Source organism: Schistocerca gregaria, chromosome 9, assembly GCF_023897955.1.
Source record: "Schistocerca gregaria isolate iqSchGreg1 chromosome 9, iqSchGreg1.2, whole genome shotgun sequence".
Lineage (NCBI taxonomy): Eukaryota > Metazoa > Arthropoda > Insecta > Orthoptera > Acrididae > Schistocerca > Schistocerca gregaria.
Genome location: NC_064928.1, coordinates 111,449,221 through 111,461,676, shown reverse-complemented (window position 1 = coordinate 111,461,676; position 12,456 = coordinate 111,449,221). Strand labels below are relative to the sequence as shown.

General features: G+C 38.2%; 1 protein-coding gene across 6 annotated transcripts in view; it reads right to left on the bottom strand.

Annotated features, from left to right (window-relative positions):
* Nucleotides 1-298: 298 nt before the first annotated feature.
* LOC126291691 (uncharacterized) overlaps nt 299-12,456 on the bottom strand; it is a 125,059-nt gene continuing 112,901 nt past the window's right edge. For all 6 annotated transcript variants that reach the window (XM_049985318.1, XM_049985320.1, XM_049985316.1 and 3 more), the window contains 2 exons: nt 5,998-6,268; nt 299-3,947 (listed from right to left, as the gene is read on the bottom strand). In XM_049985318.1, coding sequence (XP_049841275.1) covers nt 3,675-3,947; nt 5,998-6,268 — 544 coding nt within the window. In that variant the 3' untranslated portion in view covers nt 299-3,674. The remainder of the gene's footprint in view (nt 3,948-5,997; nt 6,269-12,456) is intronic.

Here is a 12,456-nt window from a genome sequence, read left to right as displayed (position 1 = left end):
TGAAAGTCTGAAGAACATGCCGGACAATTTTATTTAATGATGTGGCCACCCAGATAGCCAGACATGAATCCCACCGAACATTTAAAGGATATAACTGAGAGGTCAGTATGTGTGGCTGTAGAGTTCAGAAGGAGACTTCCAGCAACTTGTTGAGAACATGTGAAGATGCTGCACTACAATGGGCAAAAAACAGGTCCAACAATATGACTTTTGTCACCTCAGTGTGACATTCCATCAATTACAAAGTTATTAAAGGCTTAGTGAGTTAAACTTCGTTTGTTCCAAAAAAAGACAAATGTAAATGCATCATCTACAATTTTTATTTCTATACTCATATAAAGGTGATCTATAACTATAATCTATGTGCTGTTAATGAAGAAGCAATTTCCTTTTCTTATTCATTCACATACACTGCATTAAAAACTACATCAAAGACACTCAAATATAAATATCAAATTAATATTTTTTTATAAAAATAATCTAGTACATGTCTATCCATAGTTCTAATATTGTAATTCACTGTGTACAAAAGAATGCAACTATGATGCCTATATATCGACACAAAGTAAGCAATATGAAAATTATTGTCTTATCACATGAACCATGTATGGTATTAGTTAGCCACAGTTTAAAATTACCTAATTTTAAGTATTTCAGGTGAGTGGTCACTTGCCATCTAAGATTACATTTTTCCTCCTCTCCACCACTGTCTGTTACTGTAAACATACAGCTCATCAACACAAGGTGAAGAATGAAATAACAATATATATTCATCACTGCCCATCTTAAATGGTATTAAAATGATAAATAGAACTCTTTAAGGATGTGAGAAGTTGATCAGCATTTGAATTATTTCCAAAAAAATGTTGAACATACTTTACAAATTTGTTTCTGTCTATGGAAAAGAGATTTCTTCTTAGTAACAGTTATAACTTTCATCTAATCCTTGGGTTCTGTTATTTTTTAAAAATATACATAGAAAAACCAACTAGAATATAACCCAAATGAAACAACAAGTTTACTGTTAGCATTCACTGTTTATTTATATCTACAATGTTTTACAGGTTCTAACCTTCACCATCAGTTGTATTTACATGTGTAGCATCACGTGTGTGTGTGTGTGTGTGTGTGTGTGTGTGTGTGTGTGTGTGTGTGTGTGTGTGTGCGCTGTGTGACAATTTTGGGTAATTGTCTCCAGTGAACAAAGGCTCCTTTCACATCATTAAACATCGCATGTAAACTGTCATCTTTTGTGATGGAAGAAAGTTTACATGTGACGTGTTACGATAGTGAAAGGAGCCTATGACTACTGGAGACAGTGCCTCAAATTACCACAAAATCATAACACAATCCATATGTGTGATATTGCCAATGATAAATTCACCTGGTGATGGAGGTTAAAACCATCTTAAAATATTGTGTATATAAATAAAACAGTGACTGATAACAGTAAACTTGTTTCATTCAATATCAGTAATAGTCATGGTAAAGCCTAATCTAAAATATTTGCACTTATAGAAAATACTCATAATAATAACAATAATAGACAAACACACACACACTCACACACACATGCCCGAGGCAGGACTCGAACCTCCGCCGGGACCAGCCACATAGTCCATGACTGCAGCGTCTTAGACTGCTCGGCTAATCCCATACACTGACCTAGTCAGCCTACAAAATAAATTGCACTTCTAGTTAACATGATTTTCTTACAATATCTAAGATTTCAGCCGCGTTTTGAACACGACTCACCTTTCTCTTAACCAATTGATAATTGTACTCAATGGAAAATACTTAATAGAACCTATAGCTACCTTATGCACTTTTACTTTGTTGACCAGTGGGGACAGGCTCATGCTCTACTTCAAATTTAATTTTCGCTTTATAAATTCAACAATTGCCTGTCGAAACAATTACAGCTATTTTTCAGCTATATGTCTCGGTTTATTGAGCTATTGTTTTGAGTCAATACCAGTGCGAGACATATCTGGGATGAGAGCTTACATGCACCTATTAAGGTAGTTCAGCGCATTTTAATATTGCTGATCCACCCATATGTGCTGCCAATTACATGCATCATAAAAATGGGATGGACAGTCAGAGCCCACCAATAAGCTTTGACTGTGTCTAGGATTCATTTGCTAAAAATTAAAAAAAAAAATATAAAAATACAGAACCATTTGTGGCTCACAGTATACTAGTTACTAGTGTGGGTGTGAACAGACTGTTTTGCTTCGCATTTTGCAATTGTAGTTCAGTGCTATCAGGTACAATTTCCCACTAAATTTTAATGAACTGAACAAATAAAACACTGAATTTTTATACTGCAGTCTTATGGCACGAGTGATTTGATTAGGGCCAGTTTCGCGTAACCGGACTTGTTAACGAAGTGTACAAACTGTCTCTCTTATTTTACATTAAGGATAGATATAAACTGTAATTAACTTTGAATGAACAGCAACATAATTTTAAAATTCAGGTAAAAAGTTAATTTGGGGGGAAAAAATTGGAAGGTCACTGCATGGACACCAATTTCTTAAAGCAGTAAGGTGCACTCCTCTTTTGTGCAGACGAGTACAAAATATTTTGAAGTTTAAGAAAAGGTGGACTGCTGTTTGTGACCCCAACTTCTGATTTGTGAAAACAGTATTGTCCCAAATGGTAATTGTTGCAAGTTTGGTGTCCAGGTTGCCTCATCACACTTATGTGAAGGAGGATTTAATTTCAAGTAACAATGCATGCTCGTGCAGACTCACCAACTCACCTCCTCCATCAGTCATGAAATATGATGGCGCAGTATCTCCTAGCTTATTTTATTTACATCGAAACTGCTATCACTGTTTCAGTAATTGATCACATGGTTGAGATTTATTTTGCGTAAATTTGTGTCTAAGAGAATCAAAGCAAAGTCCTATTTACTTCAAAATTTAGAAAGAAGGCACATTACTTTAAAAATTACACACTCATTCCTACTCTGAATGACAATTAGTTTAATCTCTAGGAATCAGTCTTACATGCTAAACTACCAAGATACTTTTGTTAGAACAGAAAAATAAGAGATTATTAACAACTGCAGTAAACAATAGTTTGGGAACTTGTGTTTCACTTTAATGTTATTTACACGAAAGATAAAAAATAGTGTTATTTGTGGTGTATATTTCTCTTTACACTGTTGTAACATTTGGACATTTTAGAATGTTGTTGATGCAGAAGAAAAATTAGTCAAGTATTCTGAACTCACATTTAAAGCAGATACATGAGAACACAGGACAAGTCAATTCTGATGATGTGAGAAGCAAATATATATATATAACAGCGATGTAGGCTTACATATCAACAGTTCAGAACAAATATTTCTTTAAGTACCACACAATGTAACAAAATTAACAACTACATGCATTTGTGCAATAACACCAACTCAAAAAGTATTAAAAATGCACTTCAGTTGATTTGATCCAAGGGTATGGTTCTGCGAGCTGGCATCCTAATCATTCATGCTAAAGACATAATTATGTATAATACATTTATGAGCTCTGTATATAGCTGATATATGACGTCAAGTCATTGGGAATGGACAGCAAAAGAACATCACCAAATGCTACAGGTAAGGAAAAATTTTACTCAGATCTTTTGAAAATGTGACGCAATCCCATTTGCTGTGCCGTTAAAACTCAAGCTATAGAGCCTGTGTCCCTGTTGTGGCTGCGCAGACTGTACTCTGAGCTGGTCTGCAGGGCTTTCTGTTCAGAATCACTCCTTGCCTGACGAACTTTCCTTGTCGGTGTCTGTCGCCGCGGCGGTTGTGGCGTCTGCGGTGCCTGGCTCTGTGGAGTCGGGGCCGATACCCGAGTTTTTATTGGTTCTATTCGCACAACGGCCTTCTTTACCTCTGTACTGCTGCGCGTTTCACGCTCTGGTGTGTAAAAATCTCTTCTTGTCAATGGCTGCAAGAAAAAGTAAGGTATTACTGCCAATTCCTAAATGTACACACTGAGAGAATTTTACAACTGAACAAAAGATAAACAGTACGAAAGCACAATTACATTGCGATACCACAACGTTTGCAAGGTGTGTGGTTTGCACGCCTGAATGGTACAGACAGCCATAACTAAAATGGAAAGATATCTGTGGAGAGGCCAGACAAACCTATGGTTCTTGAAGAAGGGCAACAGCATTTTCAATAGTTAGAGACTGGAGGAGTGACTAATCTGGCAATGTAACATTAGCCAACATAGCCTTGATAGCTTGGTAGTTCTAATTTGAAGGAGGGGGGGGGGGGGGGGGGTAAAATAATCACTCATTTGGATTACAGGCGGGGACTACTCTTGTCATAGCCAGAAATAAATCGGTGGATGCTGAGGGAATTAGATCAAGAAATGAGACTCAAAGCTACATTAACTGGTTATTTGGCCAGCAAAATAACTGAATGTGGAAGCAGAGAGGATGTAAAACGAAATACTTTCAATAGCAAGAAAAACGTTTCCGAAAAATAGAAATATGCCAAACTTGAGTTTCTCCCAATACATAAAATATTCACACAACTTATGAGAATGCAGCCAACGCTTCAACTTCCGATAATTTCGCAGGTTTTCAAAGCACGCATACAAAAAGAGTACTGTGGAAGCACGCTCTAATTGTGTTTGTGCCTTCAATGTGGGGTGTTCACCTGCTGATGTCCGCAGTTCCCTGAAGCGTTCACCCAGCTGCATTCCTGTAAGTTGTTAGAACAAGAGAAATTTCAAATGGTTCAAATGGCTCTGAGCACCATGGGACTCAACATCTTAGGTCATAAGCCACCTGCTGAAAATGTCCGCAGTTCCCTGAAGCGTTCACCCAGCTGCATTCCTGTAAGTTGTTAGAACAAGAGAAATTTCAAATGGTTCAAATGGCTCTCAGCACCATGGGACTCAACATCTTAGGTCATAAGTCCCCTAGAACTTAGAACTACTTAAACCTAACTAACCTAAAGACATCACACACACCCATGCCCGAAGCAGGATTCGAACCTGTGACCGTAGCAGCCCCGCGGTTCCGGACTGCAGCGCCAGAAACGCATGGCTACCGCAGCCGGCAAGAGAACTTTGTTAGCAAAGGAAAAAAGGTAAGTGTTAGGAAGTCCTTTCTGAAAGTATTCGCCAGGAGTATTGCCCTGTACAAAAGTGACATGTAGCTAACAAACAGATCATACCAGAAGAGAATAGAAGCTTCTACAATGTGGTGCTACAGAAGAATGCTGAGTATTAGATCAAATAACCAATGAGGCATTACTGAAGGGGAATAAAATGATAAAAAAGAAAGGATAAGTTGACGGAATACCTCAAGGCCTCATGGCTCTTTCGGTTTAGTAACACAGGAAAAGAGAATGACCAGATGAGAATTTGAACTGCTACCCTTCCGAAACAGACCCCACACTTTACCACTGCATCGCCTCATTCGGCAGAATGAGGGGCCAGTAGTGCGACCCTCAAGATGCAAAATTATAGATACTGCTTACAAACACACATAAGAGCAGAAAAAACATTATTTAGATTCCTGTATAAATGGTAAGCTGGAGAGCCTCTGTGAGGTTTGGAAAGTAAGAGACAAATGCTGCCAGAAGGGAATATGTGAGAATGGTTCATGAAAGAGTCTCAGGTAGCTCAGACGGTAACATGCTTGCCTGTGAGAAATGAGGCTGCAGCTTAAAATCCCAGCCTGGAACATCTGCCACAAGTGTTAGTATCAGATCTGTTACTTCCTTTTTAGGGAAGAACAAGGGATTCAGAACTTCCTCTGATAACCTGAAGGTAGGTGTGTGTGTGTGTGTGTGTGTGTGTGTGTGTGTGTGTGTGTGTGTGTGTTGGGTCAGGGGATTCTAATGGGCTCTAGTTCTGGAGTTCATTGTGTATAAAGCTATACTTATGGACAAACTCAGAAGACATACTTCCAGACAATGCAATGAAACACTGTTCATAGACACAGACATGCACGGTAGAGAAAAACAAGTTAACATACAGCTGTGGTATCCTTTCTAGCCTCGCTTTTCAAATCCACATAATCGTATGGTGGCGGAGGTGTCACGACTTGTTGGGCATCGACAAATGGCGTAGGACTCCGGCGTGGCAGACTGGACTGTCTGGAGTAGCGGGTTTCAAAGGACCCAGTGAAGTCAGCCTTAGCCCAACGGGTCGTGGAAGGGCTGTCTGCTGCCACTGGAGTATGTTGCCGCAGGAAAGGTGCATGTGCTGATTGCGAGAAAATTCTTGGCTTGTCTTCAGTTTCCTCCCTGCAGAAATGTGTGTTTGCTTTAATGTTTGCACATATCTCACTTCCATCAATAATTTAAGATTATACATAGTTTGCGATCTGCAAATATTTCCATAACAGAAAAGTGCATACACATCCAAACACATGGTAAGTGTCCAAAATTGCTTGTACTGACATTACAGAAAGTTCTAATGTTATGAATGGACATTTGCCTTTTAAGTCTATTGACAATTTTAGACTGCATGATACAATACCTGTTTATGAGATACCTATGTTTTTTCCCAGTGCGGCTGAACAACAACTGGGCAGAACACCAGTAATTCAAACCAGTTCATGCTTGACCCCTGACCAAAATACAAGGCAGGACCAGAAAGTACGAGGGTCACTCCAAAAGCAATGCACACTATCTTTGTAAAAATAAAGTTTTCATTATGTATGTGTGAAAGTTTTACAGTGTGCAGATACATCCTTCCCACTCGTTTTCAAACTTAGTTCAAACTGTTCCCGTGAGTGGTGCCGTCACAGCACGTCTTCAAGATGGCTGCTACACTTGACGTTCGTCAGAAGCAACGTGCTGTCATAGAATTCTTGTGCAGTGGCAACGAGACAGTGGGAAACATCCACAAGAGGTTGAAAAAGGTGTATGGAGATGCTGCTGTCGATCGCAGTACAGTTAGTCAGTGGGCAAGCAGATTACGTGATGAAAGCGGCCATGCAACATTGAGGATTGTCCTCGCAGCGGCACGCCTCGTACTGCACACACTCCAGACAATGTGCAGAGAGTTAAAAAATTGGTGACTGCTGACAGACGCATCACAGTGAATGAATTGTCACGCTACGTCGGGATAGGGGATAGAAGTGTTTGGGAATACTGAAAGTGTTGGTGTTGAAAAAGGGGTTTGTTCCAGGTGGGTTCCCAGTGATGAAACATGGTTCCATCATTTTTCACCAGAGACGAAGAGGCAATCAATGGAGTGGCATCATGCAAAATCCCCTAAGAAAAAAATTTCAAAAGCACAGCTTCTGCTGGAAAAATTATGGTTATAGTGTTTTTCGATTCTCAAGGACTCTTGCTTGTGGACATCATGCCAAGTGGAACCACCATAAATTGTGATGCATATGTGATTGACACTGAAGAAACTTCAAGCTCGACTGGGTCGTGTTCGACCACATCGGCAAAAGCAGGATGTTTTGCTGTTGCACGACAATGCACGTCCACATGTCAGTCAAAAAACCATGGAAACGATCACAAAACTCGGATGGTCAACACTGAAACACCCACCTTACAGCCCTGATCTGGTTCCATGTGACTATTATCTCTTTGGGAAACTGAATAACTCTCTTCTTGGAACGAGGTTTGAAGGTGATGACTCCCTTGTGCACATTGCTAAACAGTGGCTCCAACAGGCTGGTCCAGAATTTTACTGTGCGGGTATACAGGTGCTGGCTCCAAGATGGCGTAAGGCAGTTGAGAGGGATGGAAATTATGTGGAGAAATGAAAATATTGTTCCTAAAGGATGTATCTACACACTGTAAAACTTTCAAACATGTAGAATAAAAGATGGATTTTTTTAAAAAATAGTGTGCTTTTCTTTTGGAGTGACCCTCGTAACTTCCATTTGTGTCACTTTCCGCAGCAGTACTACAATCATAGTTCAGAGTATGCACGGCAGTTGCTTTCAGTCAAAGCAATTGAGATAAAACTATTTTGAGTTCTCTTTGTGCAGTTTATGCAGTATGGTGCCTGTTCCGAAGGGCAAAGCTGACTCATAATCCTGCCACTTAATGAAATAAAACTTGTAATTCGTTTTCTGAGTTGAAGAACACTAAGTAGTCATCAACAGATTTATGAAGAGAAAACACAAACACTGATGTATACCTGTCAACTCTACCGATTTAATTCTGTTTTGAAAACCCACCATTTCAGTTTGCAATTATCGGAGAAATGGCAAAAAAGGAAAAAGAAGAAATTGTAGACATTTTGAAAAAATGGCCATTTTCTATTGCAACATACGGTAGTAACAAAGGGGGTGCTAATTTATATCCCATAGTTGTTACCATTTATAATGAGACGACCCAAAAAACTGAAAGTACCATATTATCTCGCACCAACTTAAAAAGGAGATTCCACTGGTGTCAACACAGAAACACTTCTTCTCAACACACTGAAGGAATGTAATATTCCACTCGATAACTGTATGTCAATAGGTTGTGACAATGCCGCTGTAATGGTTGAAATGAAAAACAGAGTTGCAGGTCTCTTGAAAAATCATATGCCTAACATCTTTGTTTGTTGTTGGTTGTCCCTGCCATTTGTTAAATTTGGCAGCAAAAAAGGGAGCTGCATATCTGCCATTCCAGATTGATGACTTATTTACTGGACATATATTATTTTCTGCAAAAGAGTACAAAGAGAAAGGAGAAACTGAAAGAATTTCAGAAGATGAAGAAAATATTGAAGCATGTGTGCACCTGTTGGCTTTCTGTGAGCAAATGTTTGCTTCGGTTACTGGAACAGTGGAAACCTTTGACCAGCCTGCTCAATTATGAAGTGAAGTGTGGTAAGAATGATCAGCTTGGGTGTCTCCCAACTTATCATATACCGTAGGTGAGACAGTCACCAATTGAGAGTAGCACCTCTTCAAGAAAAAGGGCTAGTGAATTGCCAATTCCATGTTCAACTACATCAAAAATAAGTAAACAGGATTCCCCAATTAAGTACAACCTGTCTCATGAAAAAAGGATTTTTATGTTTCTGTCATCAGATTTAAATATGGCCTTGTGTCTGTTTTTGTCAAATGTTATACCTACATCTGAAAAAACAAATTTAATTTTGCAGTCAAGTGTACCTCACATCCATTTACTGCAAGATCTGCTGCTGGACACGTTACAGAATTTGATGTGTAAATTTGTACTATCTACAGTGATAAAATCCTGTTCTCCTTTTGAGGTTTATTACCACAGCAGAAGAAACCAGAAGGATGATTGTGATTTGGTCATTGGCAGTAGTACTTCTCAACTTGTGGATTGCCTCAAGCATGATGAGAAGCTGGAATTCTTCTGTTTGGAAATACTTAATTGCCGCCTGTGACTACATGGTTCACAAATTCCCATTGAAGAGTGAAATGCTGAGGAATGCAACAGTTGTGCAAATCAGATCTGTTTCCAATGAATCCTTTTCTACCCTAAAGTATTTTGTGGAAAAGTTTCCAGTATTATTGAATGCAGATGAAGGTAAACAGCATGATGCCATGGATGAATTACAATCCCAGTTTTGTGCATTTCAGATATATGATATACCGGATGAAATCTTAAGGGAAGAAAGATTGATGTGCAGTGGTCTCTGATAGGAAAACTAAGAGATAGTGATGGGGACCCTAAAATTTGACAAATTAATTCGTGTTATGTTAGGTATTCTAACAGTCCCTCATAGTAACGCAGTATGTGAGAAGATATTTAGTCAAGTAACTAAAACAATGACACAGTTTAAGATCATGTACTGGTACAGATTGTTGACAGTAAAATCAAGACTACAGGGTGACTGCTTTTAGCAAACCTTCAACAAAGAATTTCTCTGAAAGGCTAAGTCTTCAACATTCAATTCCTTAAATCAATAGAAATGTGAAGTGTTTCGTGAAAAGATAATTATACCTGTGTGTTACCATATTTTCTCCATCTTCATCATGCATTGGAAATTTAATTAACGAGGAAATGATAGACCTTGATGTGAATGGATAACAACATTGTTAAATAAGTGAGAACACTAATGTGTATTATCTCTAAGCATTTTAAGAGTGAACTACTATTTTATTTGGTAACTGTTTTAGTTTGTTAGTACATCATCATTAATCAGATTGTGCAATACAGAAGTAGGTTCTACTTCACCTGTGAGAAGAAAGGTATTGTACATATTCTCAGGATTGTTCCAATGTTTCTCGCTAATACTGAATACTAATAGCGAGAGTTAAATATGAGAACTTTACAAATTTCTGCAATGACATAGTTTCTCTGAAAATGTGCAATACTAACTGACTTTCGAACATGCAGAGACATAACATGTGAAAAATCTTACGAGGAGAAAGTAGATGCTGCCCCTGAAAAATAAAAAAGAAGTGGTTGTGTTAAGATTTTAGTATACACCAGAGAACCAGTTGGCAAACCCATTTTTAGTTTTCATGTGTGTCACAAAACAGTATTGTGGATGCTGTTTTACGCCAAAAAACATCCCAACCTAACAGCAATTAGTTGGGCGAAACTATAAATAAGGGTTACGGAATCAACATTTTGGGTATTTCCAAAGTATCTATGTTTTTTTAGCCATTATATAGCTTCGTGGTGCCTTAAAGGAAAACTTTTTAGTTGTCTTAGGTGTGTACAAAAATGAGCCACAGTTTTTTGATCTTTCATATCTCCTGATTTTTAAAACTGAATCTCCTGATTTTTGGTTTTTGAAGGTTGGCAGGTATGGTGATGCAAAGGTGAGAAGATGGGCCCAACAGTGCAATGAAAGACATGCTGAACTGTATGATGACGAACGAAGTGTTTTGTTAACGTAGAAATGGTTCACGCAGCTGAACTCAAAAGGAAAACAGAGTTTACTGTATCCAGCTTTTCAGAAATTTGTACAAATTTCAATAGGATTTCTTTCTTAAAAATGGAATTTTCAAGAACTGTGTGCTTGTTTGGTGACAAAAACAGTAACAGAGAGACAAGAAAAATCATCTAGACAGTGTTCTTTACCTTTATACATATTACAAAAAAGTTGCTGATAATTTTTCTCTCACTTACGAAACCCCTCAATCAAAAGAGCAATCAACGAAATGGCGGCACACTGCATCATCAATAAAGACTAAAGATGAGCAAATCCTGACACCTCAATAAGTCAAGCAAACTGTACTTTGGGATAAATGCAGCATTCCACTGGTGCAATTTTTACCACAATGGGGACCAGCCAGTCAATACAAATGTTTACTGAAAGACCCTTTTGAAAGTCTGCTGCCCAATACACTAGAGATTTAGAAAGCCCTATTCTTTTGCTGGAAGATGCTACTCAAGGAAGGAGTATCTGACAGTCAACAAGCTACATTCTACCCTTGTAGCAGTGGATCTATTTCCGGGTAGTAAATTGTCCTTGCGACTAAGTCATGAAAAACTTACGACTCACCAACAACTTATTTCTGGCCACAAGTTATTAATGGAATGCTAAACTATTGTAGCTTTCTTAGGAAATTAATAGGGACAAATTTTGGCAGTATCATTTGTCTTTGTGGAACATGGGTGAATGTGGGTTTAAGAAAAACCTGGACAGACAATACCAAAAGCAGTAATATAGCAGGTCTGATTGGCACAGAAAGATAATAATTGTGGCTGTTATTCGGTTCAAACAAGACCTTTGACTACCATGAAGAGATGAACTGCAAAGCTTTTGTGAAATGATTTGAATACACTGTGCTTCAAAACTTAACATGACTTCATGAGGGCAGATCAACAGTTTTTGAGACATGACATTGTAAGTTTAAAACTGTTTACAAAAGGGAAAAAGTAACTTGTTTCAAAGTAATTATTATAACTCATGCCCTAATTAAAACTGAGAACAGATTTATGACATGCTGAGACACAATGCAGAGATCTATATAGTATGTGAATTTGATTTTTTTTTTTACTTTATTTTTGTGAAAGGTACAGGCTTCAAACAATTTTCTACTGCTGTAGAGAGTGATGCACTGTGTGGCTGCCCATGCTATATGACATGATAATGCTGCTACTTTAAACCTGAAATGTCAAGTACTAACTACCAGATTACAGGGACCGTGAATAACCTACCATCATTATCAACCGTCCCAAACCAACTCTTTTTCCCCGAAAGTGGCAAGTGCTATTACATATTTTTTGTTGTGAATAGCTCTTGCTAGTAATGGGAGTTGCACCTCAAGAACTTAGTACTGGCCATCACATCTGTCTATAAATTTAAGTTTTCTGAGCTTACCTTTTCATAAATGTAATCTTCAGGTACTTTTGACGGCAAGTGAAAAGGAGGAACTTCAATGACAATTAATGCTACAAACAAAATTAAAATTGGCGTGTACACAAATACAAAAACTATAAAAACTTCCACAGTGTGAGGGACAAATGGAAACTTCGTCATCATGTAGCTAAAGAAACAATACTGCCACCTCGTGGTTGCTACAAAAATCTATCTACATCTA